Source organism: Phasianus colchicus, chromosome 3 (genome assembly GCF_987193195.1).
Source record: "Phasianus colchicus chromosome 3, bPhaCol1.hap1.1, whole genome shotgun sequence".
Classification (NCBI taxonomy): domain Eukaryota; kingdom Metazoa; phylum Chordata; class Aves; order Galliformes; family Phasianidae; genus Phasianus; species Phasianus colchicus.
In genome coordinates this window covers 76,479,465-76,506,251 of record NC_143438.1, presented here as the reverse complement: position 1 = coordinate 76,506,251, position 26,787 = coordinate 76,479,465, and the positions used below count along the sequence as shown (strand labels likewise).

The window sequence follows — 26,787 nt, the reverse complement described above, 5'->3', positions numbered from 1 at the left end:
AAAAAGTACAACATTATTGTACAAGGGAACAATCACCTTATACATCCTCTCAGATTGTGTTTGGGATGTGCCTACCATATTCAGGTTGAGTATCAGGAAAATGTTCTTCACTGAGGGGGTGGTTGGGCACTGGAACAGACTCCCCAGGGAAAGGGTCATGGCACTGAGCGCTGAGCTTACCTGAGTTCAAGAAGCAACTGGACAATGCTCTCTGTACAAATGCTTCTTGAACTCTGGCTGTGACCACTACCCTGAGGATGCTGTTTCAGTGCCCAATCACTGGAATAGGAAAAAGTGGTCAGCACTGATGTACCTATTCAAAAGCAGTTTTGCAGAGGACCTTGCTAACTAGTTCCCTGAGCAGCCTGAAGTTTGCTCTCTCCGTACCCAGGGCTGAAGTTTTGGTGGCAATTTTCCTCCTATCATCAAAGATTTGATACTTGACTGCTTTACGGTTGCCATGACCAGGATGACCACCAATTGCCACTTCTCTCATGAGACCCTTTCTGTTTACAGCAACAAACCAGGGAAGGAACTAGTTCCTAAGCTCCCTTAGTACCTATACCAAGAAATTATCACCATGGTGTTTGAGGAATCCTGGACTTGTTTGTATCAGCTCTGTGTTATTCACAGTTAATGTCTGGCGAGTGATGTAAGGTTTTACTTTCAGAGTGTGTGATGATACAACTTTGGGATTTAGCATGTGTCAGAGCTGTTAGATGCTCCAGTGAAGTGAGAAAAATGTGTAAAATGTGTGCAAAATTCAGTAACACCATACCTGCATATGAATAGACTACTTGTTTTGAACTTTTAAAAATGGGACCATTCAACCAAATAGTTATGAAGAGAAAAACCAGGTATACTCTGTGTTGTGTGAGCAATTGGACTTGCAAGGGGGAAGAATATAATACAGCATGACTGGCTTTAAATTATTTCTGCAACGAATTAGGTACTCTAAACATTTTCTGATCAGAAACATTAATGGTAATGCTTTTCCCTTTTGGCACCACTTTTCAGCTGGGTACTCCCTTCAACCCCGATACTATCCTTGACTTTGTCATGGTGTAGACATATCCTAGAGCTTAGCAATTGTAAATTATACCACCTGTGGCTTTCAGACCAACTGCATCTAAAAGCTTTGTCTATACATACTAATCTTTTAGAATCAGCTTAATGCAGATGTATCTGTATGAAATCATTTGGTTCTTTAAACCAATTTTGTATGATGAAGATTTGAAAATAATGTTTGCCAGCAAAAAGCTCAAAACGTACCAATCTTAAATACTGTGAGGTCTTAGATATATTGGTATGATATTTTCTAATAAATGTTTAATTGATAATCATGAATGATTGGTCTATTTTACTCTGCTTGAGTTTGTAACACCTTTCATCCATAGTAAGACTTATTATCCAAAATATCTGATATAGGATGAAATTTTGGTCCTACTGAAATTAATGTATATACTTACCTTTGTTGAAAATGAGAACTGGCACAATTTTAAGCATCTGTGTTCTCTATTTGAAGCCCAGCTAATCATCAGAGCTGCAAATAACAGCGTTTTTTACATTTTTGCTACTGGACCATGTAAAATCATAAAATCAACACGTACCAGTTTACTCACACTTGTAAATACAAAAGGACAAATTCAATTTCAAAGTATACAGGGGCAGGGTTGCTGAATGCTGGTGGTATAACAGCTCCTTATGCCAGACTCCAGATGCTTAGTTGAAATATCATCCTTTTATGATTCTGAATCTGCAGTTTCTCAGGTTCATACAGGAACTAAATTAACTACAACTGTTTATGTGACATATTCAGTTTATGGTTTTGTTTTCAAAGTGATAGGATAAAAAATGCATCAATAACAAAAATAATTTTTTTTAAATGAAAATAATGTAAAGAAGACTAAACAACTGCAAATGAAAGGTTTTAATTGTGGATTTGTTCAGACTTTAATATAGATTATTGAATAGTAATGTATGTAGTGAAGTAGTGGAGAAAACTGCTGTTCAGTATTAAGTAAATGTTATTCATTCTTTTCCTGAATGACTACCAAAAACATAAAGGATTGCACCACAGTTATTGTGAAACAGGTAGTTTCACCATTTTTGACATATGGAACAAGTGCTGGGGAAATACACTGTCCTTATTTCCAATAAAAGGAACAGCCTTCTTGATTTCAGAACTTCCCATTTTAAATTCTAGTTCACTAGGTTGCTTTAGATTTAGTTGTGTTATTGACCTGTTAACAAGGACTCACTCAAAGTGAAAGCATCCTTTGTACTCATTTTCTCTTTGAACACTTTGCTTCCATTGAAAAAATGGAACAATGTTAATCTCTTCCTAAGAGGTTATTTGCAGTTTGTGAGCTCTGAATCCTCCTTAAAAACAAAACAAAACAAAACAAAACAACCAAAAAAACCCAACAAAGTTAAAGAAATTACTGCCAAACATCTCCAATGATCTGGAATTTTATTCCATCCATATACATGCATAGTAACAACATTTGTTGAGAAATTATTTCTATCAGAAGTAGAACATTATCTTTGTGATCACCAGTTGCAGTATTGCTACTCTTATATTTAAATATATCTTATATATGAATTAGATTCATAATTGCAGCATTGAGTTTAGGGTTTTGTTTTAGACTGTGCCTTTCAAAAGATAAAACTGATTGATATGACCTCATTACTTACAATACTGCTTCCAGTAATTTTGTTCATTCTTTATAAAGTATTGCATTTAACAGCAAAGGTTTAAAAATTGAGACAGAGATGCATCAGCGAAAGAAAATACAAGTACTATACAAGAAAAGAATTGCCATCTTCATTTAACGTACGTTTCAGATTAAGAAAGTGGACAGAAACATACTGCTACATACAAATGCAAAGCCTAATGACTAAGGTACTGTATCTGCTAAAATATAAAGTGCAAACTGAGCCCAATTGTTCAAAAAATTGAAATTTTAAGGCGAACTTTACAGCATAGTTGAAACTTCTTTGCAAGTTATATTTTAGCATATACATATATATCTGCAACAGCATATAAGAAAAAAAATCAGGATACACAAGTGCTTTTGAAGCTATTTCTAAAATGCTTTTCTGTATTGTTTGTGACTATTTTCTTTAAAATCTACTATACAGTGCAAACCATATGTGCTACACGATAACTATACAATAACATTACAAATGACTTTAATATAAAGTTTTTAAATAAAAAATAACATAACTACAGCTATGAATACTGCTGGTAAAATAAATAAATATTTTTGAAAATGGCACCAATAATACACTTTACTAATGGACTGTAATGAAATTACACCTTTAAGTCTTCAACTCAGCAATGGTGAAATCTCCTGATTGTCCAGATGTAATTCAAACAGCTTTCTTTAGACTGTATGGAACAATATGCTAAACACAGGTACCAGAGGTGACCAGTTGTTTCATTTGACATGTTCTGCTGCATGTGACGAGCAATAAAACTTCTTATGAGTTATAAAGTTTGAAAGATTGTTGAACTGGATGTCACACAGTCGGCAATACTTTCCACTGCTTGGGGCCTGGCTAGACCCATTCACTCCTTTAGCTATACTAGATAACTGTTCTTCTGCTGTAGGAACTGCTGGAGAGACATTTTCATTTGCAGGTAAGGGATTCTCGGAGATCCAAGAAGGAGACTTGTGCCCATCTTCATGGGAGGGATTCTGGGAAATGTTCTCCTGTTGTGGGTTTGCTGCAGGTCTTTCCTCCTGTTTCAGTCCCCCATTGACTATTACCATGCCTCTGTTTTTTGGCAATAGTGGAAGAGACTCTTTCTTTTGCACAGCACAGCCATTCGAAGGAGCCTGACTTTTAGGAGATTCACTTTCTGTATTTGTGCTTTGATCTAAATCAGTATTATGAATGATGAGAGAACCAGAAATATAATCGCTTGGCTTAATTCCATAATATGGAGAAAGCTGATCTGCTCCTTTAGCTTTCTTTATTGCTCCAGGGTAAAGGCATTGTGGAAGAAACAAATGTTTGTTTTCTTCTTTTGTAGCAATAAGCTGGGCTGCTTCACTAAAGACTTTTAGTCCTTGAAGTGTTGCTAAGTGTGTGGAAAATAAGTTTCCATTAGGAGAGGGCTGTTTTGAGTTTCCATTTTTCTCACATTTGATTATGCTTCTTTCATAACTGACATCTGGGCTGTTTCTTTCACTTTCTGGGTTTTGAAACACCTTACTGTCAAGCTGTCCCAGGTCATTACGCTGATGGGCAGTGACAGGGCAAAAATTCTGCTTATGAGCCAGGTAGTTCTCTACCTTGTTAAAACTTATCTTGCACACTGTGCACTCATGGTAGTCCAGCAGCCTTTTGGGAGAGGTGGACGTCCTCTCTGACTGGGGTAAGCATTTTTTACTGAGATCTATTGGCACATCCATCTCCAAGCAAGATACAGTAGAGTGGGGGGTATCACCCTTTGAAACCGGAACACACTTGTTAATAGACAGTGATGTTTCCAGATGCTTCGACACTATTCCTGGAAATATATCGCATCGTGGATGGTAACACTCTCCAAGGCTCTCTGTTGACTCTTGAGTAGATGTACAAGGATTGCCAAGATTAGTCACTTCTAGAAATCTCTGTTGAACTAGTGGTGGCCTTTGCTCTTGCTCTGGTAGACACATCTCATACATCTTCCTCCGCTTCCGTGTACGCATTGTTCTCTGCATGGCAGGCACTTTGTTAGAAGCAGACCTCTTCAGTGGGGGATCGTGGCGAGTGGCACAGTAATACTGCTTGTGGACCATGTACGTTTCATGTCTGCTGAAAGTAATATTACATGCTTCACATGTAGTCTTATTAGGATCACTTTCCCCTTCTACTAAAGGATTATTGGGATTTTTCACATCTGAAGGTTTACCATTTATCTTCTCATCGCCATTGCTTGCAGTCGATAGTTTCTTAGCTTGTGCTGTAAAGTCTTTGTCATGACCTTTATTGTTTGGCCCAATCAAATCTAAAACATTTGAAGAGTTTATGCAAGATGTCTGCAGAAGCTGATTCTCTGGATCTGATGCGTGAGGTGCTGTATTCAGGATGCTTATAGAGCTCTGACCGTTACTGGGACTCACAGCTTCTGGTATTTTCTCTGGAACACTGGAAAAATCTGGTGACTTTGCCATCTGCTGCCATCGACTACTGCAGTAATGCTTTTTGTGTACCAAGTAGTTGTCCAAATTATTGAACGTTATGTTACACTCAAAACATGTAGCTCCTTTTGGCATCAGAGGACTGTAAATTACTGGAGGATAATTGCTGCTTCCATGCCTCAGCCGTCGGTGGACCAGTTCAGACATTTTGGCTAATATCTCTGAAGCCTGAGGAACCACAGTGATGTCCTGGGGAAAAGCAAATTGAGAAAGAAAAGGTCCCATTGGGAAAGAAGGACCAATATTAGGCTGAACTGGCGATGAGGCAAGTCTTGGACTAGATGGTTCAGATTTTATTTTAGTGTATGAAAAACTCTGCTTATTTGTTGCAGGTTGTGTTTCTGGCCTCTGGTTTGGAAGAAAAAGTGGACCCTTTTTTTCACATTTATCAAGTTCTGTATCAGAACTTGCATCTTTAGTCTGCATGGTCTTTTGGCCCTGGGGAACATCATTTCTGCTTAACAGGTCCGTTGCTGGCTGTAAACCTTCTTCATTTCCACTTGGAGAGTGTTCAATGTCACTTTCTCTCTGAATTTTGTTGCCAGAGACATGTAACTCTTGGTGCTGCAGTAGCTCCCTCTGAGTTTGGAAGCCGAAGTGGCAGTGATTGCATCTAAAGGCAGCTTGAGTAAGATGCGAGAACAGGTGCTGATGAAAGTTAATCACTGAGTCTGCAGTGTAAGTACAAACTGTGCATTTCAGACTAGCACCAGGAGGGAGAAATTCTTCCATTTTCACTCCTATAGAAAAGATAAATGAAATACAAGTTAAAATGACCATTTTCCCTTTCAGGAAGTATACAGGAAAATCACTTGCACAGAAAGTACAAACATGGTGATAACAACTAATTTTCTTAGTTGTTTCTAATAGGAAACGTTTCTAATAGGAAAATTTCTAATAGGAATCTTGCACATTTATTAGTCACTCTGAAAATACTTGAATCAGTTCAGAATTTCTTTCCTCAGACTGACAGAGGAGATTCCCAGACTTTCACTCCGCTGTGGAGAGCCTTAGTATCTGTGTGCAATCAGCAGAAATGAAGGAAAAGAAAGAACAAGGGGAAGGATACAAATAGACCAGACTTGTAAATGAAAAGGTCTTCAAAATTACAGTTCCAACTGAGAAGACAATGTTCCCCATATACAGTCACAAGATATTCTGAATGCACAGAAAACACATCAAGGTCAGGAAAATCGAGGTTATTATATATCATTTTTGAGGTACAGTCCTCAAACTTGGAATGCCTGAAAATCAGACAGAGTAGAAGTAGCACTTTCAGTATTACTGATGCTCAACTTTTTGCCTGCACAAATTAGGTATGGTGTGGGAACAAGATACAGAGCTATCTTCATCAGAAAGAACTAATGAAATCGAAATGAAACACGGATATTTGTTCTGTGTACACATACAAGCACATGCCTTAGTTAGATAAACTATGTTTTTGGCTGTGGAATGATATAAAACTGTAAGAACACTGTGGCTCAATCTGAGTAAAGTCGTTCTGTCGGACCTGGAGTGCTTCACTTCACTACTAGCGTCAATGACTCTCACATCATGTGAGATACACTCAGAATTTGAAATAATCTGGGGCTCCTAGGACTTAACTGAGCAGAGGAGATACACAGAACGTTAATTAGTGGTTGTTCCCTGTCAAATGTTTTTTCACCAGGAGGATATAAGAAGCTTTAGCTCCTCCACTGCAGTAAGATAGTGCTTCATATGCTTCCACACTACATAATGCAGTCATAGCAAAGTATCTCTACAGACCTTCCATTTCAGTGGGACCAGTTACAGAAGCTGAAGCAAACCCATCATTATGTTACAGGATATTTCAAAGAGAAATGCCTCATTTCTTCTGCAGAAGCAGCAGTATTATTTGCAATAAACTGTAAAAAAGAATTAAATACTGAGGGAATACAAAAGAAAGACTGATTGAACTGACTAGTTTATGACTAAAAAGGAAGGGAAGACTTGAGCTTTAGTATCTGATCTAATAAATACCTAAAACTTTTTACCGGAATTTCATATCTCAGGCCAATGTTTTTCAAAGAACACAGATGCTTAACTCAGGATTGCAAGAAGACACGGTCACTCACCATGAGTTATTGCTGCAAACTATCCCTACACCTATGTCGCCAAATTCAAAGAGTGAGGCAATTGTTTCACACAATGGCTAAGTCTTCAGAATTCCTCTCTGTATGAGAAGAAATTAACTTGTTCACAACAAAAACTATTAGGCTGTAAGACACTCTGGTCTACACTCACTCACTCTTGTTGAAATTGTTCCACTGTGCACTGAACACTGAAATATCTGCTAGGCAAGAGAGACAGAAAAGAGCAACAGCCTGATACTCAAAGCTGAGATATACAAGAACAAGAAGATCTGACCTCTAAAAGAATGGTTGTTATTTGTGTTGTCTACATTAGGAAGTTTTTCACTCTTCTAGTCCTATTTTTAGAGATACCAAACTCCTCCAAGGCACTGAAGCAAAAGCCAAAACATGATCTGGGACTCTGACTTCCATGAGATGATCCACTGATTAGCAATGCTGAAGATCTGATTCTGTGTTTCTTGTGCTAAATTTTGAGGTTAAATACTAATGTACATACACTGGGACAGAATTGAGGTGGTATGGTAATTAGTATAACTGGGCATTTCTTTTCAAATAAGGAAATTGTAATTTGAGAAGAAACTCCATGACACCTCTAGAGAAAAAAAGCCAAAAAGCCTCAACTGATGATGCCTTCCAGATCTGTAATTCCCCCAAGTATCGGAGGAACATTTTTCATCTCTCTAAGTCCATACAGCAGACTTACACTTCTCCATGATTTCTATCACTGACGCTGAACCAGGCTTTCTTCTGTGAATAAAGCATACATTACCATCACTTGTATTTCACATACTTAACAGGAGGATTGCAATGCCCTGTTGGGCCCTTGTTTCTGTCCAGACACACCTCTGTACACAAGAAAAACAAGATACCCAATCCTGACATTGAAGTCTTTCTTAATTGCAGATTTTGTGTGCAAATGGAAACTCCAGAGCAAAATGTTCTGCAGATTCAAAGCCTGCAGTCCCAGACCTAATTCAAAACAAATTCAAGCAGCACACTCAAAGGACCTTCAGGGAGGGAGATAAGATTCCTGCTGAGTTCCAGATTTTTAATCTCAAGAATTTTGTAGTCTTACTTTTCATTAATCTAGTATTATCATTTTAGCAACATGGAGAAAGAAAATAATATCCCCATTTTGCATTTGTAAGGGGGAAAAGAAATATTTTTATGAAAAAGAAGAAAAGAAGTTTTTATGAAATAAACGCTTTGAGGAAAGCATACAAAGAGCTGCTAATCCTACTCCATAAAGCCTTTTTCCTTGAAATCAGAAGCCTACTAGGACCCCAAGATCTTATTTCAGAAGGAAGGTGGTATGCCTCTCTCCACTGAGATTCAAAAGAGGGTAGGTAAAGATTGAGATCTAGGAGATTCACAGGTGAAAGAAATCCTGAAGTAATTGATCAGTTCTTTCAGAAACCAAGCATCAGCAGTCTAACTGTGTCTGGATACTTGAACTTACCTTTGCTAGTGAAGAAATACTATCTGCGTGTGTTTGCATATACACATTAAGAAACAGACAGCATTTAAAAGAGCAACAAAGTAAAACAAAGAAATTACACCTGAGAGAAGTGCTTGGTGCAGAATATAGATGGAGACACATTGTTCAACTGCAGACTTATAGGGAATAATTCTACAAATAGGTTAATCTAGGAGGTGATACAGCAAAATATGGCACTTACCACTGTGAGAATTCAGGTGCATTTCCAGAGCTCTTGCATTAGAAAAACTTTTGGTGCACTGTGGAAAGGGGCAGACACTGGATATCTGTTGAGCGCTATCTTCACTCTCCTCTGACAGCTGAGGCCCCTCTCTTTGCCTCCCACTGCAATAGTACATAAGGTGGGCCTGCAGATTCCGCTCGCTTCGATACCAAATGCCGCAGGATTTGCAAGGGAATATGTCCTCTGCAAGCAGATATAACCAGGTGCAGGTTAGCCACAGTGCACGCAGTGCCAACCAATTAACACAGCAGGATTAATTCCCTTTGCTTCCCCACTAAAGACATGCTTATTTAATAAAATACTTAAAACAGAGTCACAGGTTTATTAAAATGTCACTTGCTGGACATGGAAGACAGTTGTTTCTTGTAAAATATAAATTTAATAATAATTAATATTAATTAAGCTAGAAGTTTTTGGCATGCAATTATTTAAAACTGAGGTTGTATAATGTGAATATGCAGTACCAATTCAAAAATAAGCTGTATTCCCCATACTTCATCAACATGTAATATCTGTCAATCATGTGTACCTGTATAAGTCAGCCTAGCAATTTTTGAGTGCTAATTGGAGATCATTCTAAAGAATGAGTGCTTTTACAATGTTTATTCAGTTATTGCTGAATAACTGAAAAATCCTGTTGCTTTGATATCCTAGAGGCCAGACTAGATTGTTTCTTTTAGGTCCTGCAGCATTCAATATAGTGTTATACTAAGCAGAATGTTTATTTTCTGACTTCTTGTTATTAAAGCTAGAAGTTAAAATTCCCAACATACTTTGTCCTCTTATTGTTGGTAAATTGTAACTGTTCCACTTTTTGCAATTCAAAAGACTTATTTGCTAGGAATAATGCAGTTTCTCAGTGTCTTTTATCCTGAAGTGCCAGCATCCTCTCTGAGATAGAGACAATAGAGAGGTTGCACAGAGTGCTTCCCAGCAGCAGAGGGAGTAGATAGGTTGATCATGCACTGGAGGCTACATACTTCATTCACATGAAGAGTAATAAAGAATGCTGTGTATTTACACAAAACCGACAGACATGTAGTTGTTAATATCCTGTCAGAAGGATACCTATATAGAAAATTTTGTGTATTTGTCTGTGAAGGATAAAAGCCCTGTTTCGTTTTACAAAAGCTGAACTAGTTATCCTATCAGTAAGAACAAGGGAGAAATCTTAGCCTGCAAGGGTACATCTATACTAATAAAGTAAAGAGTGATAGGGTCCAGACTAAGCACTGGTGCTTCTTTTTTATACTGTTAAAACATGAGGATGGTTTATACCACACTTTTGGCTTAAGTCATTAACATTTTTCCCATTCCTGGATACAGTTTGGGAGTTACCATAGTCATGCATCACTGCCTGCAGCAGTTCTGGATGCATCTCTCCTGTTTTTGGGACTAGGAGAGGATAAAAGTATGAGTGTAGGCAGACACTCATCATACATGTGCCTGATGACCACAGGATCAGAGAACAGGCAACTGCAGTCAACATCAAAACAGAGCCATTTTGGTCAACGCCAAAACTCTCACTGTAATCTCTCCCACAAGAAGCTACTTATGATTTTGATTCAGCCTTGAAGAACAGTTGGCTGCTCTGAAAATTCCTAATTTGCTTGACACTTCCACCTTTGAAAGTTTTGGCCTTGATCTATTAAAACATATGTAGCTAATGATGTAGTTCACTATCCAAATAACTCCAGATTAGCAAATTCTTATTATTGGAAGAATGTTCACTTTGAATTAATTTGACTGGATTCTATCACAGAATTGAACTTTCTGATTGTCTTAAAGAAATTTGTCTCCAGCTATCTTTATTTCCTGTAAGTGGAATTCCAGAGAGAATACTGTATAGGAAAAGGATCTAAAACTATTACTTCCTGAAAGCAGTGAAAAATAGAAGGTCACTCTGAGTTAATGTTTAAATTCTTCCAAAGCAAAATATTTCAATTTGTTTCAAGAGATACTTTCAAAATATTTCATTAGATTAGTTCAGAAGACAAAACATTCAAGTTCAAGCTGAATAAGCCAAGGTGATATTCTGATTTTTACACAGGAAATGTTAAGAAACATTTAAAAAGAAAAGAACACAAACAATAGAATTCCACAACATTCATTTTTTTATGGAAATTGATTTTTTGTTTAGAAATCTGAAAATAGAATCTCTAAGATGCCTCACAGCAGAACTAACTAGATGTGCATTCAGGATATTGTTAAACTTGTGCCTGACTTGAGACTTATTGAAGAAGCTGAATTTCATCATCTCAACATGAAAATGTGGAAACACAGCCTGGTCAGAGGCAGAGGCAGAGGCAGAAAGTTCTGGACAGTGATATTTACTTGCTTTAGAACTCTAGTTGTTAAGCCTACTAAATTTACCACAAGTTACTGCTGAGCCTGCATGGCAAGAGCTGATCAACAATAAACATATACAGATTCCTCTCAGCAGCAGAGGTAGCAATCAACAGTGTTGCTTTCCAGGGCTCTATAGAATGCAGTAAGGGCAACAAAGGTGCTTGTAGCAATTCAGTGCTGTAGAAAGCGAATGCTTTTGCCAAAGCCCAAGTGAGCGTTGCATGAATTTGCACAAAATCATATCCTCATTTCCAACAACACAAATGAGTATTTGCCCTCTACGCTAGGTAACTCCTTCCCTGGTGGTTTCTGTGCAGCTGTTGGCTATAAACAATGGTAATTTGTTGGTCCATCTAAGGGGCTCCCAACACTGCCTTTCGGAAAGATCCTGTGCCATGTTAATTGTTCTGTGAATAGAGATATTATCTAACAACAGCTCCACTCCTAGGGTAAAAATGAACATCTCTGTCTAAAGTGATTGAAATTGTTGCCAACTCGAAAGGTGTCACAATGTTTTGTTTAGTCCTGTCTGAAAATCTTGAAGAAGGTGTGACTACTCAAGACAGTATTGTTCAGTGTGAACCTGAGTGTCCGTGGGACTCATGATTCACTCAAATTTGAATTACTGTGTTCAGTAGTTCACTATCTCTAATCGCAGTACTTGCAAAGCACAGGAAGCATGAGGAAGTGTTATGATACAAGGCCTACAAGGGCAGACTTACAGAAAAATAACTGAAAGCTATGTGCAGTAGTCTGAATGACTATTGGTGGGATTCTGTTAACACTGAACTTTTGAAAAGTACTTGGTGAGGAGGAGGAGATACTAGGGCTGTAGAAAACTAAAAAGTAGTAATAAGGAGAAGTTAAAGAAATGACATTTAACAAGCAGAACATCCAAGCTGAACTGTGCCAGCTCAGGAACTCACTGTGTGCTAATATATTTCCTCTGTAAGGACAGCACTTAATTACATACTATATTTTGTCCATGATAGGGTCAGCTGATGCCCAGAGGACTTAAAAACATTCTTGGGTAGCAACATTGAACAAAGATACCACAATAAATCAGGGATGCTGTAAGCAACGATGGCTGTTGGATTTTGAAACTGAAAAGATCTGTTCCAATCCATTGAATATCATGAATTATGCTGCCACAGTAAGCAACAAGCTGACTAGAGAAGCAAAGGCTGGATTTTGTGAGTTACCAGACCTATCTTATCTGCTTTTTAAACAGTTTCTCATTCTGTCACTTCTGGGAACAGATCACAGGACTGTCGCACGAGGGCAAGTCAGATGCTGGGTGATCTGATCTGCCAAAGAACTTTTCTTTCTCCTTTTGTGTCTGTGAGTGCATCTGAGATGATGCAGGATCCAACATAGGCTTTGAGCTGTGTGTCTGAAGTTATGTGGTTTCTATGGTCTTGAATTCACTGTTGCTGTATTAGTTCTTCATATATTCTCTAAAATATTGCTCTTTTTAAACAAAGCCAGAAATAGCATTCAACACTTACTGTTCACAATAGCCGTAGGCAAAATAGATGCCATTGCAGCTTGTTGAGGGAGCAACTGTATTGAGTCAAGCAGGCGGGCAGGATACATCCCTTCTGTGAGAGTCATCTGACTAGCAGCTTGCAGCCTTGAGTCAAAATCCACAACAAAGGCAATCAGCTCTTCACCCTCTGCGATGGCCTTGGTTGTGGTACACCAGAGCTGCCCTCCTACAGGAAACATAAAAGAAGAAAGATTTAATTGATGGTATCAGATTGCAGAACATAAAACATCGCTGCCATATCTTTATTTTATTTTATTTTTAATTTTGAAGATTTGTTCAATAGAAGCAGGCAAACAAATTTGAAGTTACCATCTTCCTTTGAGATTTTTCAATGTATAAGAAAACAATTTGGGGATACTTTTCCTAATGATTTGCAGCATGATTATGCATTTCAGCATTATAAAAAATAAGGTGAAAATATTTTATATGGCACTGTTCTGCTTACATGGTACATTGCTTTTCATCAAATATCCAGTATATTTTGTTATAACTCTCAGTTTGTTTTGCTTTGAATATCAAATCACAGCACAATAAAACCAAACAGCTGCAAGAAAGACATCAGATTTCCTCTTAAGGGTGTTCTTCCCTTCCCTTGTGCTTGCTACCATCTTTCACTAAAAAAAAATCTTCCCTTATGTAATACTCTTCGTAACATGACTGCTTTATCTTTGCTTACACTGACTGAACTTCCTGAAAAGAAGATATGCCAAAGATCTGTTTCATAAAGGCTTATTCAAATAAAGGTTTGTTTAAAAGGGGAGGGAGGTGGAAGAACTTTCATCAGACAGTAAGATACACCACAGTTCTGTGCTGCAAATGTCACGTGTAGTGCATTAAAAGGAAAATTAACTATGCGAGTACATCTACTAATGTATTTGAATGCGATAGTGAATGCTCATTTATTTAACATGTTTAGACAGGCAAAGCACTTATATTGTGTTATCTACACTCTCAGGCCTAGATACATATCCAATACAGTTATGCCTGAAATAATGTTGCATACTTTATATGTTATAAAGCTTTTTTTTTCCCCAGGTTTTGTATATATAGAAAAAGCTATATGTTGTATTCATTAGGCAAGCAAAAACTGTACTCGTTTTGATAAGTAATATTGCTGTGTTTATCTTTCGGCATAACTGCCTTTTCAGCTGCACTTCATTTTTTTCCCCTCAAAGAGATTATAGTTTTAAAACAACTTGTTGCAAAAATCTGGTAGAGGAGATAACAACAGCGTATGATATGCCACAGCTAAATGGAAGAATTAGGACATTGTTTTAGAGAAATCTTGGACAATTAATTAAACCAGTCTATTAGCTTTCAAAGATGAGCAAACAAAACACCATCAGTGACAGTGTGTTTCAGTGGAAAAGTAAAGCTAAGCTTCCAGAGCTCAAAGTGGTGTAAAAGTTTCAAAGCAGAAAAGTGTCTTTGTATTCACCCTTTGGTAATACAGCAGTTGGAGATGGTTCCAAAGTCTATACAGAATTTACTGTTACGGGACCCAAGCATCCTGTACACTACCATCCAAAAATTACAGCATTAAATGGTGCAAATCCGAGTAATTTCCTCTAGAGAATATAAAGATGAAGTGTGAAGATAAATGTCTACAGATGCAGAATTCTAATGACCAAATTGGAATTCAAACATCTGAAAAGTGCAGTCTGACTCATTGTCTCATACAAGCGAGGAGTAAATCTAAAGTAGAAGCCTCTGGAGTTAAACTGGTATAAAACCTGTTCAAGAGAGGACGAGGTTCAATTCCTACAGCATACTTAACTAGACTCACAGGCAAAGGACATGATGCACACTGCAATTTCAGAACCCAAAACTGGGCTCTCTCACTGTAAACATCAGAATATATTTTCTAAGAGGAAAGAGGATTTCCATTACTAATACGCACTTTTAGTTATATATGGAGGATGAAATAATGAACATGTTTCAGTTTATTTTAACATAGAATAAAATCTTTTCCTACAGTGTATTATTCACTGGATTCCTTAGTAAAATAAAAATGAGCCAGTGCAGAAGAACCAACCAAGACTCTATCCAAGCAAACATCTTGTCATGTCATACCCCTGGGGGAGGAAAAAAAACAAACATAACAGTGTAGTTGATTATTGGGTCTCTAGCTGTAATCAGTCTGGATCAGACTAAGAGGCTGACTCAGTCTCCTAGCGCTGGAGCTCCTCGGGGTGTTGACTCACGTCCAGCAACAGAAAAAATGGACAGCTGAAGCAGGCAGAGGGCTCTGCTGCCTCCTTCACTCAACACCAGGGTTATTAAACGTACAGCACATACAGCTGCACAGAATAGGTGGCAGTGTCAGGAGCACAGCAATCTCTAGCTTAGCTTATTAAAGTAAACCAGAGCTATGTAAATTTAATACACTTCTGTACTGAATATAAACTTATGGCTCAGTGTAATTCAGATCTGAGTATTTCATAGTCATTCTCATGATTTTCTCTCTATAGAAAATGGGGCATTTAAGTGATCGTGACATATTACTACACTTTCAATAATACATGATACATTGTTAAGTTACACTGTAAGAGGATCTCCCAAGTGATGTATGCTTGCAGCTGTTCAAAATTAAGTGTATCACTTCTGTGACACTGTTTTGCATGACATCCTGGTTGCATAATTGGAGAAAAATGGATTTGATGTATGGACCACTGGCTGGGTAAGGAATTGGCTGGTTGGTCATACTCAGAGAAGTGTGGTCAGCGGCTCAATGTCCAAGTGGAGACCAGTGATGAATGGCATTCCTCAGGGATCAGTGTTGGGACTGGTGTTATTTAACATCTTTGTAGGTGACATGGACTGTGAAATCCAGTGCATCCTCAGCAAGTTTGCAGATGACACCAAACTGAGTGATGCAGTTGACATGCTGGAGGAAACGGACACTATCCAGAGGGACCTGGACAGGCTTGAGAAGTGGGCCCATGCCAACCTCATGAAGTTCAACAAGGCCAAGTGCAAGATCTTGCACCTGGGTTGGGGCAATTCCAATCACAGATACAGGATGAGTGTAGAATGGCATGAGAGCAGCCCTGAGGAGAAGGATTTGGGAGTGTGAGTTGATGAAAGATTCAAAGTGAGCCAGCAATGTGTGCTCGCATCCCAGAAGGCCAACTGTGTCCAGGGTTGCACCAAGAGAAGTGTGACCAGCAGGTCAAGGGAGTTGATTCTGCCCCTCTACTCTGCTCTCGTGAGACCCCACGTGGAGCACTGAATCCAATTCTGGAGCCCCCAACACAAGAAGGACATTGAGTTGCTGAAGCAGGTCCAGAGGAGGGCTATGAAGATAATCAGAGGGCTGGAGTACTTCCCCTACAAGGACAGGTTGAGAGCGTTTCAGCCAGGAGAACAGGATACCTTATAACAGCCTTCCAGTACCTGAAGGGAGCCTACAGGAGAGCTGGGGAGGGACTTTTTCTAAGGGTATGTAGCAACAAGATAAGGGGAAATGGCTTTAAACTGAAGATGGTAGATTTAGACTAGATATTAGGAAGAAATTCTTTACTGTGAGGGTGGTGAGACACTGGAACAGGTTGCCCAGCAAGGGTGTGAATGCAAGGGTGTGAATGCCCCCTCCCTGGAAGGATTCAACGACAGGCTGGATGGGGCTCTGAGCAACCTGGTCTACAGGGAGATCTTCCTGCCTATAGCAGGGGGGTTGGAACTAGATGATCTTAAAGGTCCCTTCCAGCCCAAACCATTCTGTGATTCTGTGATTCATTCATGGCAACAGGACACAGTACAGTCCCTCTATCCCTTTCTGGCAGCAGGGGTAAGGCAGTAGTTGGGGGTTTTGAAAGACACAAATGACTTCAATCCCCCTAATGCAAATATGCTGCCCTCATACACACCATATGCAGATTGGAAGGAAGTCTTGAGTCTTCTATGGTATAGTCAGAAAAATGGAATGCAGAGAACTTCACACAGGCTTCTAAATATAATAGGAAGTTCCATTTGTGATTATCATATGAATAATGCTGTCTAGAGACTCCTTTTAGAGATCAGAGCTTCCTTACTGGTGCAGGTTACAAAACAGGAAACAAGATTTTGCTTCCCACCAACATTTTTCCAATCTAAAACATAACCGGCACGTATGCAGTACTATCTCAAGAGCACAACATCTTTTGATAAAACAAAGAGCAGTGTTAATCAGGGATTTTAAAAGGATAATAGGGATGTCTATAAATAGCCTTTGCTAAATATAGATGGAAATGGAGAAGAAGATAGAGGGATGATTGCTCAAAATGTTTGCAGCCCCTTTCTTGTCCTTAGTGGGAACACCTGTCATCTATCTATATTGTACAGGGTCTTACTTGTTTTACACTGTGGGTTAAGAAGTTCCCTACTTATTGCGGAAGTGAAGGTTCTGAAAAATCAGAAGGCTTTACGACAATGGATATCTATTCTATACAAGTCTAGTTCTGCCTGTGGAACTGAAAATAAAAGCTTCTTAAGTCTTCAACATATTGTTTTATACCTACAGTTAAATCACTTAAAGAAATTTACCACTATGTAATACATGCATTTTATCAAGAAGAAAAGAATAAAAATGTCTGTAAACACTATTTGTGTATTTATTTCAACTCCTTTTCTAGCTCACATTGAAAGGAATGAGAGATGCTCGCTTAATCATAGAAAGTTTGGAAAATAAAAATATCATATTGTGCAAGCTAGAGCAAAAAATTACATTCTAATTGCATTGGCATAAGTTCTTTATCAAATGACATCAGGCACTGAAGCAGCTATCTGATACCTTCAGAGTTTCCACAAAATGGAGAGGTTATTTCAGGATTCTCCATCTGCATCTTTCAGAGCAAACATGTTTGCTGCTTGGAAAAAAAAAACACCAAAAACACACAACCTTAAATTAAAAAATATATATCTTTCTATGCAAAGGAAAAAGTAAGGTCCTGATGTCCCTGAAAAACTGTGGACTTACTGTTCTTTGTAATGTTTATGATCAAGATTCTTGTGCAAACAGATCTGGTTCCTAACAGGAAGCTTATAAATCATACTCATAATTGCTGTCAAAACTGCAGTGGAGTGTACTGCAAGTTTTGATAATAAAGAATAGAGTCACAGTTCAAACTTGATTACATTTTGGAAATTCATGCTGCTCTTACAAGAATCAGTGGTCTTAAATATCTTCTTCTCCTGCCAAATTTTTCACTTGCACTTTTTATTATTTATGAAATCAGTGTCTGCACAATGTCATGCAGACCTCTGCTGATAAACTCTAATTAAGATTAAGACAAGCCTTTTGGAAAGGATCCCATCATTAGCAAACATGATAAACACAAAAATACTCCCTTCTTGTCAACCAGGAGCAATTCAGTAACCTAACAGTATTATCTGTTGCTAGGCTACAGAGCTGACAAAGCTTCAATTATATTGTATGGTCATACCTATAGAATACTGTATAAGCAAAATAGATCTAATATAAAAGCATTTAACTTCATCCATGCTATCTGTAATTCATGGCTTCTTTCAATGGCAAAAATCAGGTTAATAATTATATAGCATGCTGGAAAAATCTTGGCAATGTGTCATGTTTGCACATTTTTTTCTAATTTATCTCTATGATTGATAGACATTTGCTTTGTAAAAATAATAAAATGCAAGAAATGGGATGCTGTAAACCACAAGCACAACTACATCTGGGCTCATCAAGATACGGAACCACACATAGTATAAAAAATATATCGTAAATTGAACCAATTAAATCATATTTCGATGCAGTAATACTCTATCTTCTGTATACAGAATGAGGAGTACTGTGGTGATAGATATGCATGCTAATACAAAACTTTATTTTATGTTGGACAAACCTCTACAATACAATAGGAATTTGCTTTCTTAAAACAGGCCTTCATTTTTTCCTCCTACTCTGGGGATTTTTGTTAAACAATATATACTTTTTTTATTCTTATATATACTTATTTGCAATCAGTAATTTGCTCTGAAGATACAACTAAAGCAATGGACCTCCATCCTTTTTTGATCCTTGGAACTCTACAACACCTCCAGTGAAACACAGAACTCAGCACAGTGAGCCTTCTGACAGAAGGTTTCAATTTTTAACATACTTTTTGCAGATCTTAGAGGCTAACTGTGTATGGATTATTGCCTAAAAAAAAGATTTAAGGGTGGACTGCCCTATTAATTCTACAAGGAGGAAAAAGCTTCAAAATGAATGCAACCATAAACTGTTCTGATTCACACCCCTGCTTTTAGGAAAGGTGACTTAGCAAAAAAGCAGTTGCTAAAAAGTTGCTAAAAGCAATGTTTTCATTGAGTATAGCTGTTTTGTGGAAGGAAGTGCTGTTATTTTTCCATAGATTAAAAAGAACAAAGATGATCTAAACCTATATCTAAATGCATTTCCAGTTTTCCATTCTCAGTCAGTTTTCCTTGCTGAACCATTTGAGTTCAGATTTTTGACCCAGAAATAGCATACATCTTTCATACAGGTTTAGGAAATAAATGGCAGTATCTATTAAAGCCAATCTGCAGTGTCAGTTAATTCAAAAATACTACTTTGGCATAGTAAAAATTTGTGCTTAATAGATTTGATTGTGTCGCTGCTACAACATAATAACCCATTTCCTGTCTACACATCTTTTTGCAAGAGGGGTCAAAAGACCATCAGAATTTATTTAAACAACAGACTGTGTTCCTCTTAGTGACTTCCAGGCATCGTCAACTGAATTAAACTTTCCAATGAAATATTCCAATTTTTAAAAACGATGCATTTTAGTAATGGTAATGGGGGTTAGAGTTAATTTACTGTCTTTTCTCCTTTGTTGCACAGGTTAAGCATTTAAGGAGAATTAGCACTCCACAATAGGATGGGATCTTCATATTTGGGTTCCACTTGCTTCTCACTCATGGGGTTGGGACTACTCAGCATAATGAATGCCATTTCAGTGCAGCACAACTTATTGGGCAGATCTCATTTTTGACATGAACAAAGTACATATATCTATATGTAGACACATTGTTTAACAAAAAATTAGAATGAATTCAAATCCAATACTGTTGAAATTTTTGACAGTAGAGAGGTACAAGGAAAAGAACTTATAAATTATGTGTGCCCCTTCTTTGAAAAATGCTTTGGAGGTTTCTTTGTGCATTGGCAAATACAGTAGGAATATGAGGTATTGTGTGGATCCTCCTGCACAGCACCTGATAAAAGAATAAAGAGCTGTGACATATTCTTAAAACAATAGAGGAATTAAAGAGAAACAATGGGCCAGCTGCTTCATTAATACAATCAAAAGAGAGCCCAGCACAGAGGAGTCCAGATAATTAAGCACTACTCTTTTAGACCTTTTTTTCTAAAATAAAATTGCTAAAAATTTATTAACTACTTCATAGTTGTTAGATAGATCTATGCACTTGTTTATTTAGGTTGATTAATGCCTTTTCAGGATTCTACAACATGCCAACTCATGGTTCATACAAGTTTTTGAATAAAATAATGTAAGAATAAGTGATATGGATCTGTAGTATATACAGCAATAAATCAAAAGCATTTTGTGAACAGTCTTTCTAGTTGCTAAATAATTCTTCACATTTTTCACTGGCATACCCAAAATATATACTTTGCACAGCATTTTTGCCATTCATGTATTTTAATGCCAGGGTTCCAAACATGTCTCTAAAAAGTGTCTCAAAAATCATCTCTGCAAATTCAGAATTCTCAAACTCTTAAAAACATAGTTTTAGTGCTATATTGAGATTAATGAGATGATTTGCCAGCATCTTCTACCATTTTTCTTTGCTTACTGATCAAAAAGAATGCCAAAAGATGCTTGACCTTTAATTTTAACAACCTACTGCATATTATAAGCCAGCAGTGCACTGACTGCAAAAAATGTAAAATCTATAAAATTAAACCAGTACAGTAGACAAACAAGAGTAGGTACCATTTTTGCTATTTTTTATTTCCACATGGAATATGGAGCCTACTTCATTTTTCACTCAGTGAACGAACTGCAAAATAAAAGAACCCTAGGAATGATATTTCTCAGAACAGAAGAATACTCTGCTTTAAGGCACTTGCCAAATTGAAGGCAGCTCTAAAATCCCTGCATTTTGAGATATAAAATGTCTGAGCAGAAATAGGGAAGGAAAATGCTCCCTAAGAATATAACTCTTGCTCTTGCACCTGAGTCTGCTTGAGCATGGAGCCTGGCTTTAGCTTAGTCATATGCTGACAGGTTCAGTGTTTTTTATGCAAACAGACGACTTTATAATTAAACCTGCCTGTGATATACATATATATATAGGTGTGTATATACAAACATATATATATGTTACAGTTAAATCGATCAGATAGCTGGTAAAGATAAAAAGGAAAATATTAAAGGAACTTGTCAGTCCTATTGGAATGAACTCCCAAACCTGGTGTGCCCTGTGTCAGCATAAATGGTAGATTCTCCCTTGTTGCAGTGTGTCTACGACAACCATCCCAATCTGTATTCCAGTAGTTCTCTAATTAACGCTGCCAAAAGCTTGATTCTCAAATGAAGTACACTGCTCCTGAAGAGCAGGGAGTATAACAAAAACTGAGATGTGACCTCTTATTTTTCCACTGTTGCCCGGTTGCTTTTTGTTAGTTTGAGGATTTCTATTTGTTTCCTCCAATTAAATGTCTGGGCATAATACTCAACAGAGTTCTATTAGGTAAAGAAGCAAAATAGATTAGTCTTCTGAAAATATTCACAGGAAAATAACGTGGTAATTTTATTTGCCATTTTCCCCCCTGATAGAGCTGTCACAGCTTATTTACCACAGGGGGAGACAGTTAAACCCATATCCTTAGAAGTTCTATGCATTTAAGAGGCTTATATATCTCTTCTGGGACCTTCGTTCAAATCCTGGGCTAATCAGAGTGAATACATATCTTTCTATTAGATGGCTCTAAAAAGTCTTAGGTGATATCAGTTCCTGGTGGACGACAGTCCACGGTGTAAAACTATTAAACGTTTGGCACAACTGGCAATACTTATGGAATGAAACTGAAAATGGTAATATCCTCCCACATCACAAGAAGTTAAGTCTGCTGCTCAGAGGTTGAAATTAAATAGCCTGCCACAAATGCTAAACCTGTTATACTTCTTTAATCAGCATAAACTCAAACAAGGAAGTTGAAGTTCTTTCACAAGTTTAGCAATTTCTTACATTTTTATTTTTTTCTTTTTCAAAACCCTCTGTTTTGAATTCTGTGCTACACTTCTTTTTTTTCCATTTTAATTGGGATCTCATTTGAGAGTTATTTCATAATTTATCAGTAAGAAAGGAAATGATAAACAGCTTGAAAAAAACCCAACCCAATAAACCCTTGTTGGTAGTGTTGCACACATCACTGCAGCGAAGGCGCCAGGACTTACTGTGGCAGCAAGCTCATCTCACCTTTTGCTTTTTACAGGGTTGGTGAATGGGTGCTCCGCAAAGAGCTTCCCAGGAGATGCTCTCAGGTGGCACCCGCTGCCCCTGCAGCTTTTGTGGATACACCAGGTTTGAAAGAAAAAAGAACTGATTGCTGAAACAACCTGACCAAAGTGAAGCTGTGCTTTGGAGACATACATTCCTACAGTCCCTGCTTCCTGAACAGCACAGCTGTAAGGTGACCTTTTTGTAGCCTTACAAACCCAATCACGCCTGCGGATTGTCTTTACAGAGTTATTTTGTGAGAGCGGAGTGTATGAAAAACTGAGTTGATTAAATGGGACAATAGACAGGTTTTAATGGTGCCTCTTTCGTACAGAGAGAACAGAGTATACTGCATCTTATCCATGGATTTTCTGTGTCTTGCACCTGCGACTACAGGGCTCATTTCTTGCTCCTGGGCAAATGAAGAATGAATGGCACAGCTACCTGAGTGGGAGGAAGGATTATGTAGAGAGAGCTGGACTGATAGGTTGCGTTTGTAAGGGAAATAAACACATTAAACAGAAGGACAGATGGAATGGAAAAACAAAGTAAAAAATAAATATCAGCTATGAGACCTGTTACTGTTTCAGTACAGGGGTCCCATTCCAGAAGAAACTCCAGACTATGAGTGATATAGAAACAAAAGCTGTCTTTTAAAACAAACAGAAAATTGAACATCTATTGCGTATGCTGTAACCATGAGAAAAGAAGTGTTATTATTGCTGGCTATCTCATTAACAACTGGCTCCTGAGTTGAGGTTCAGGAACTGATTTACCTCAGTTCCAACAACCATGGAAGCAAGGTAGTACTTCACTGATTAAAAAAAAAAAAAAAAAAAAAAAGTCCTCCTCCTACTTAAGCCATTAGAACATTTTACACTGGCTGCACTGGAAACATGACTGTGTGACAAATCAGCAGATCTCTTACTAAGCAAACAAGTAAGCAAAAAGCATTAAAAGTAATCTTCATGATAAATGTATTCCAGAATGTAAAACTCATATAAGAATCTAGCACCCTTAGTTTCTACTATTTAAAATATATCTTATATGAAAAAAGAAAACTACTAAAAACCACCCAGAGATTCCCTCCAGCTGTGTTATAAAAATGAGTTTTGTTATTTAGCTTGTTGCAATAAATGTGTGACAGCTGCTCTGAAAGTAATACCTCCTATTTAATGATGCTGGCCCACAAAATCAGAGGTGGATGTTGGTGGTACAGCAGTAGAGGCTGAGCCTTCCTGCCAACACTGCAGTATGCACTGTTGCCGTGTGACAGATGGCAGCAGAGGGGCAGACTGACAAAATGGTGTCTGACATGGAAGTGAATATGAAACAAAATGTGTGCCATTGAATTCCTCTGTATGGAAAAAATTATTTTGTCACCCACTGACATTCACTGACGCTTGTTGAATTTCATGGAGACCAAAGAGTGGATGTGAACAAAGTGAAAATTGGACTGAGTGGGCAACATTTTCCTAGCAATGATGCTGTTGTAGCAGCTGTGAATCAATGGCTCACCCCCGCTGCTGCAGATTGTTACAAGCACAGCATGCAGGCTCTTGTTTATCACTGGACAAAATACACAGCTAATGGTAACAGTGTTCTGTAGCTGAGAATTCGCTGTATCAAAGAGCATCATCTTGCTCTTTGTATCTACTATAGTTTCCATGGAAATAAATAGGAGGCATTAGTTTTAGATTGACTTACATAGTAAAAAGAACTGAAAACTTGTGACAACCAAAGGCGTTTGCATCATCCATGCTATGTACAAAGCCCAGAGGAAACTAACATTTTAAACCGTTGTCTTTATATGGCTCAGTTCATCTAATAAGAAGCGCTGTTAACAGCAGAAAGCAAATCTTGTAATGGTAATAGCAAGACCAAGCTGCTTGTGGTCAAAATCGAAACAGCAAGATTACAAACGAGGCAATATTTAAGACTCTTGCTATATGCACTAACACGGATTAGCAATTAAAGAGGATTCTGTACTTTCCGACACATTTAATAGGAAATACCAGTTTACCAAGCATCATACAGGTGCACAGGAGATGCCATTCTGCCTGCCTGCCTGGTCAGCATGATTTCTAAATGGCCAGGAAAGAAGTGACTGTATACCCAAAGGCAAGCTGTCAAAATTCAGGCTGCAGCTGATAAACTGATTACAAAGCTGCTTAAGACTTTGCTTGTAAACAAAAGCATTTATCAACTAATAATTTGCAATAAACTGATGTAACTCCCAGCTGAGCCCCAAACTGTTATTGTCTTTACCATCTGCCTATTAAAATACCATTCTTCATCACCAAGCAGGAGCAGAAGGGAGAAAATCTCCAGCAACTACATAACTTGCATGCTTATAAATAATGTGTGAGCATTTCACACTTTCATTATAATTGCCAGGTTTCGTATACTTCATTTTCTTTTTTGAGAGGCAAAGAGTTCCTGTAAAGTGGCAGAAAAGAAATTAATAAATACCGCCTGGTACATGAAAAAATTATGTAAGTTCATCATACGCTGCAGTTTCTTAATTTTTTCTCTTTTTGCCACTCCACAGGAATATCATGATGGAAGCCCCCTCAAGCACAACTTTGCAGATTAAACTCTCAATTTCTTTTCAACTTGTCAGTTTTCATTACCTTTCTTTCTTATGCATTCACATCTTACAGATGCTTCAATGGGAAGCCAGCTAAAGCATGCTGGCTCCCTGGGGGGACCTGCCAGAGTCTACGGGATTTTACAAGGTCACCCTTAGGAGCAGTTTGCCTATCTCACTGAGATACTTTCTGAAAATTGACTTTGCATGCTCTTATTTTCCAGGTATTGACACTCACAGTCCTGAGAAAGGTTGTAGAGTTTAGAACAAGTTCAAAACTAACCAATTCAGATGCTCTAATGCTGATATACCTTGAAGGAAAAATCATATTGTTAAATGCCTAAAATACTCATGTGAGTGAGGGGGAGAAAGCACAACTGATACCGTGCAGAGAATGCCGGCCCCTCAAGATGTGTCTGCATTAAAAATTGAATTTAACAGACAATCACACTATCATTCAGTGCAATGCACTCGACCAAATATTTCTCCAGTCTGCACTCTCAGCCACCCACTGGTCTAAATGCAAGGCTGTGACCAGAACCTTACTTCTTCAGAAATGTCTATAGAAAATGCACAGATGCTTCAAACACAGCTTGTTTTTTTCATTGACTTTCCATATTCAAGCTAAAACGATCTATTTAGCTGATGGGAAACTTTTCACATGTACAGAAATAGATTGATTCCTACCAACTGATTTTTAACCCATTAATTTTATAGAAACGCAAGAAATTAAAGAATGATCCTGTCATCCATGTTCACATGAACTGTTCAATTTCCTTCAAAAACAATCATCCTCTGCCTCATCTTTGTCTGATCCTTTGTTACTGGTATCGTTGCCTGCAGAACACCAGCCAACTCCCAAGAATTAAAAACAACACAAAATGGAGAAAAAAAAATAAACCAAAAACACAAAATCAAGGCCGTTTGGGATCTGCGGATTTAATTAAGACATATTCCACTGAAGCCAATTATCCTTATAAACTAAAGGTTTGTGGCTTTTTTTGGTTTTTTTTTGTTTTTTTTTTACATTTAAATTATCATATATACAAAAGCTATGTTTGCCAAACTAGGTTTCTACACCGTAGCTTGTATGTGGTTGTATGTGGTCAGTATAGCTGGACAGGATACAAACACAGTTTGTATCCCAGGCTGGACGTGGCTCTGGGCAGCCTGACCTAATGGTTGATGACCATGCCTGTGGCAGGGGGATTGAAACTAGATGATCACAGCAGTCCTTTTCAACCCAGGCCATTCTTTGAGTCTATGATTCTATGGTTGAAACAGAGTGAAAAGTGAACACAGTGTGAATGGATAAAAGAAGCTCGCAAGGGGATGAAACACTGAACATGGAAATCTCCATTTTTATAAATGTTGTAAAGAATAAATTTTGTTAAACCCTGTGACATTGTGATGAAAGATGCCTTTCAAAACTCTAGTTAAAATCATCATTGTCAGTTATTTAAGAAGCACAAACTTTAAAAAATGGGTAGGAATACAAACAGCACTCATAGCATGAGTTATAAAGTGGAAAGGTTCACTGTTTTAAAGAGAAATGCCCACATAAGAAAGTCCTTATAAAAAGCAATGATGCAAAAGAATAAATTCAGAAGCTCAACTACGACCAATCTGGAATTTCTAATTTCTAGAGCTTGCCAAAATGAAGTGATGCTAAAAAATGATGCCATTGAAATACCACCTAACAAAACCTGCACACGCTCATTGTTTATATTAAAGCATCAAAACACAGGCCTGATACTGTTAGAGGTGTTTTATCAGAAAATGTGGTAGATTTAATACCGTGTGAATATGTTCA

General features: G+C 37.8%; 1 protein-coding gene across 3 annotated transcripts in view; it reads right to left on the bottom strand.

The window, feature by feature from the left end:
* Positions 1–3,200: 3,200 nt before the first annotated feature.
* ZFPM2 (zinc finger protein, FOG family member 2) overlaps positions 3,201–26,787 on the bottom strand; it is a 304,685-nt gene continuing 281,098 nt past the window's right edge. Inside the window, exons 5-7 of one of the 3 annotated variants that reach the window (XM_090137894.1) lie at positions 12,888–13,094; positions 8,989–9,213; positions 3,201–5,935 (exon numbers count right to left, since the gene is read on the bottom strand). In XM_090137894.1, coding sequence (XP_089994020.1) covers positions 3,444–5,935; positions 8,989–9,213; positions 12,888–13,094 — 2,924 coding nt within the window. In that variant the 3' untranslated portion in view covers positions 3,201–3,443. The remainder of the gene's footprint in view (positions 5,936–8,988; positions 9,214–12,887; positions 13,095–26,787) is intronic. The other 2 variants (XM_090137893.1, XM_031591121.2) reach the window with 2 other exon arrangements.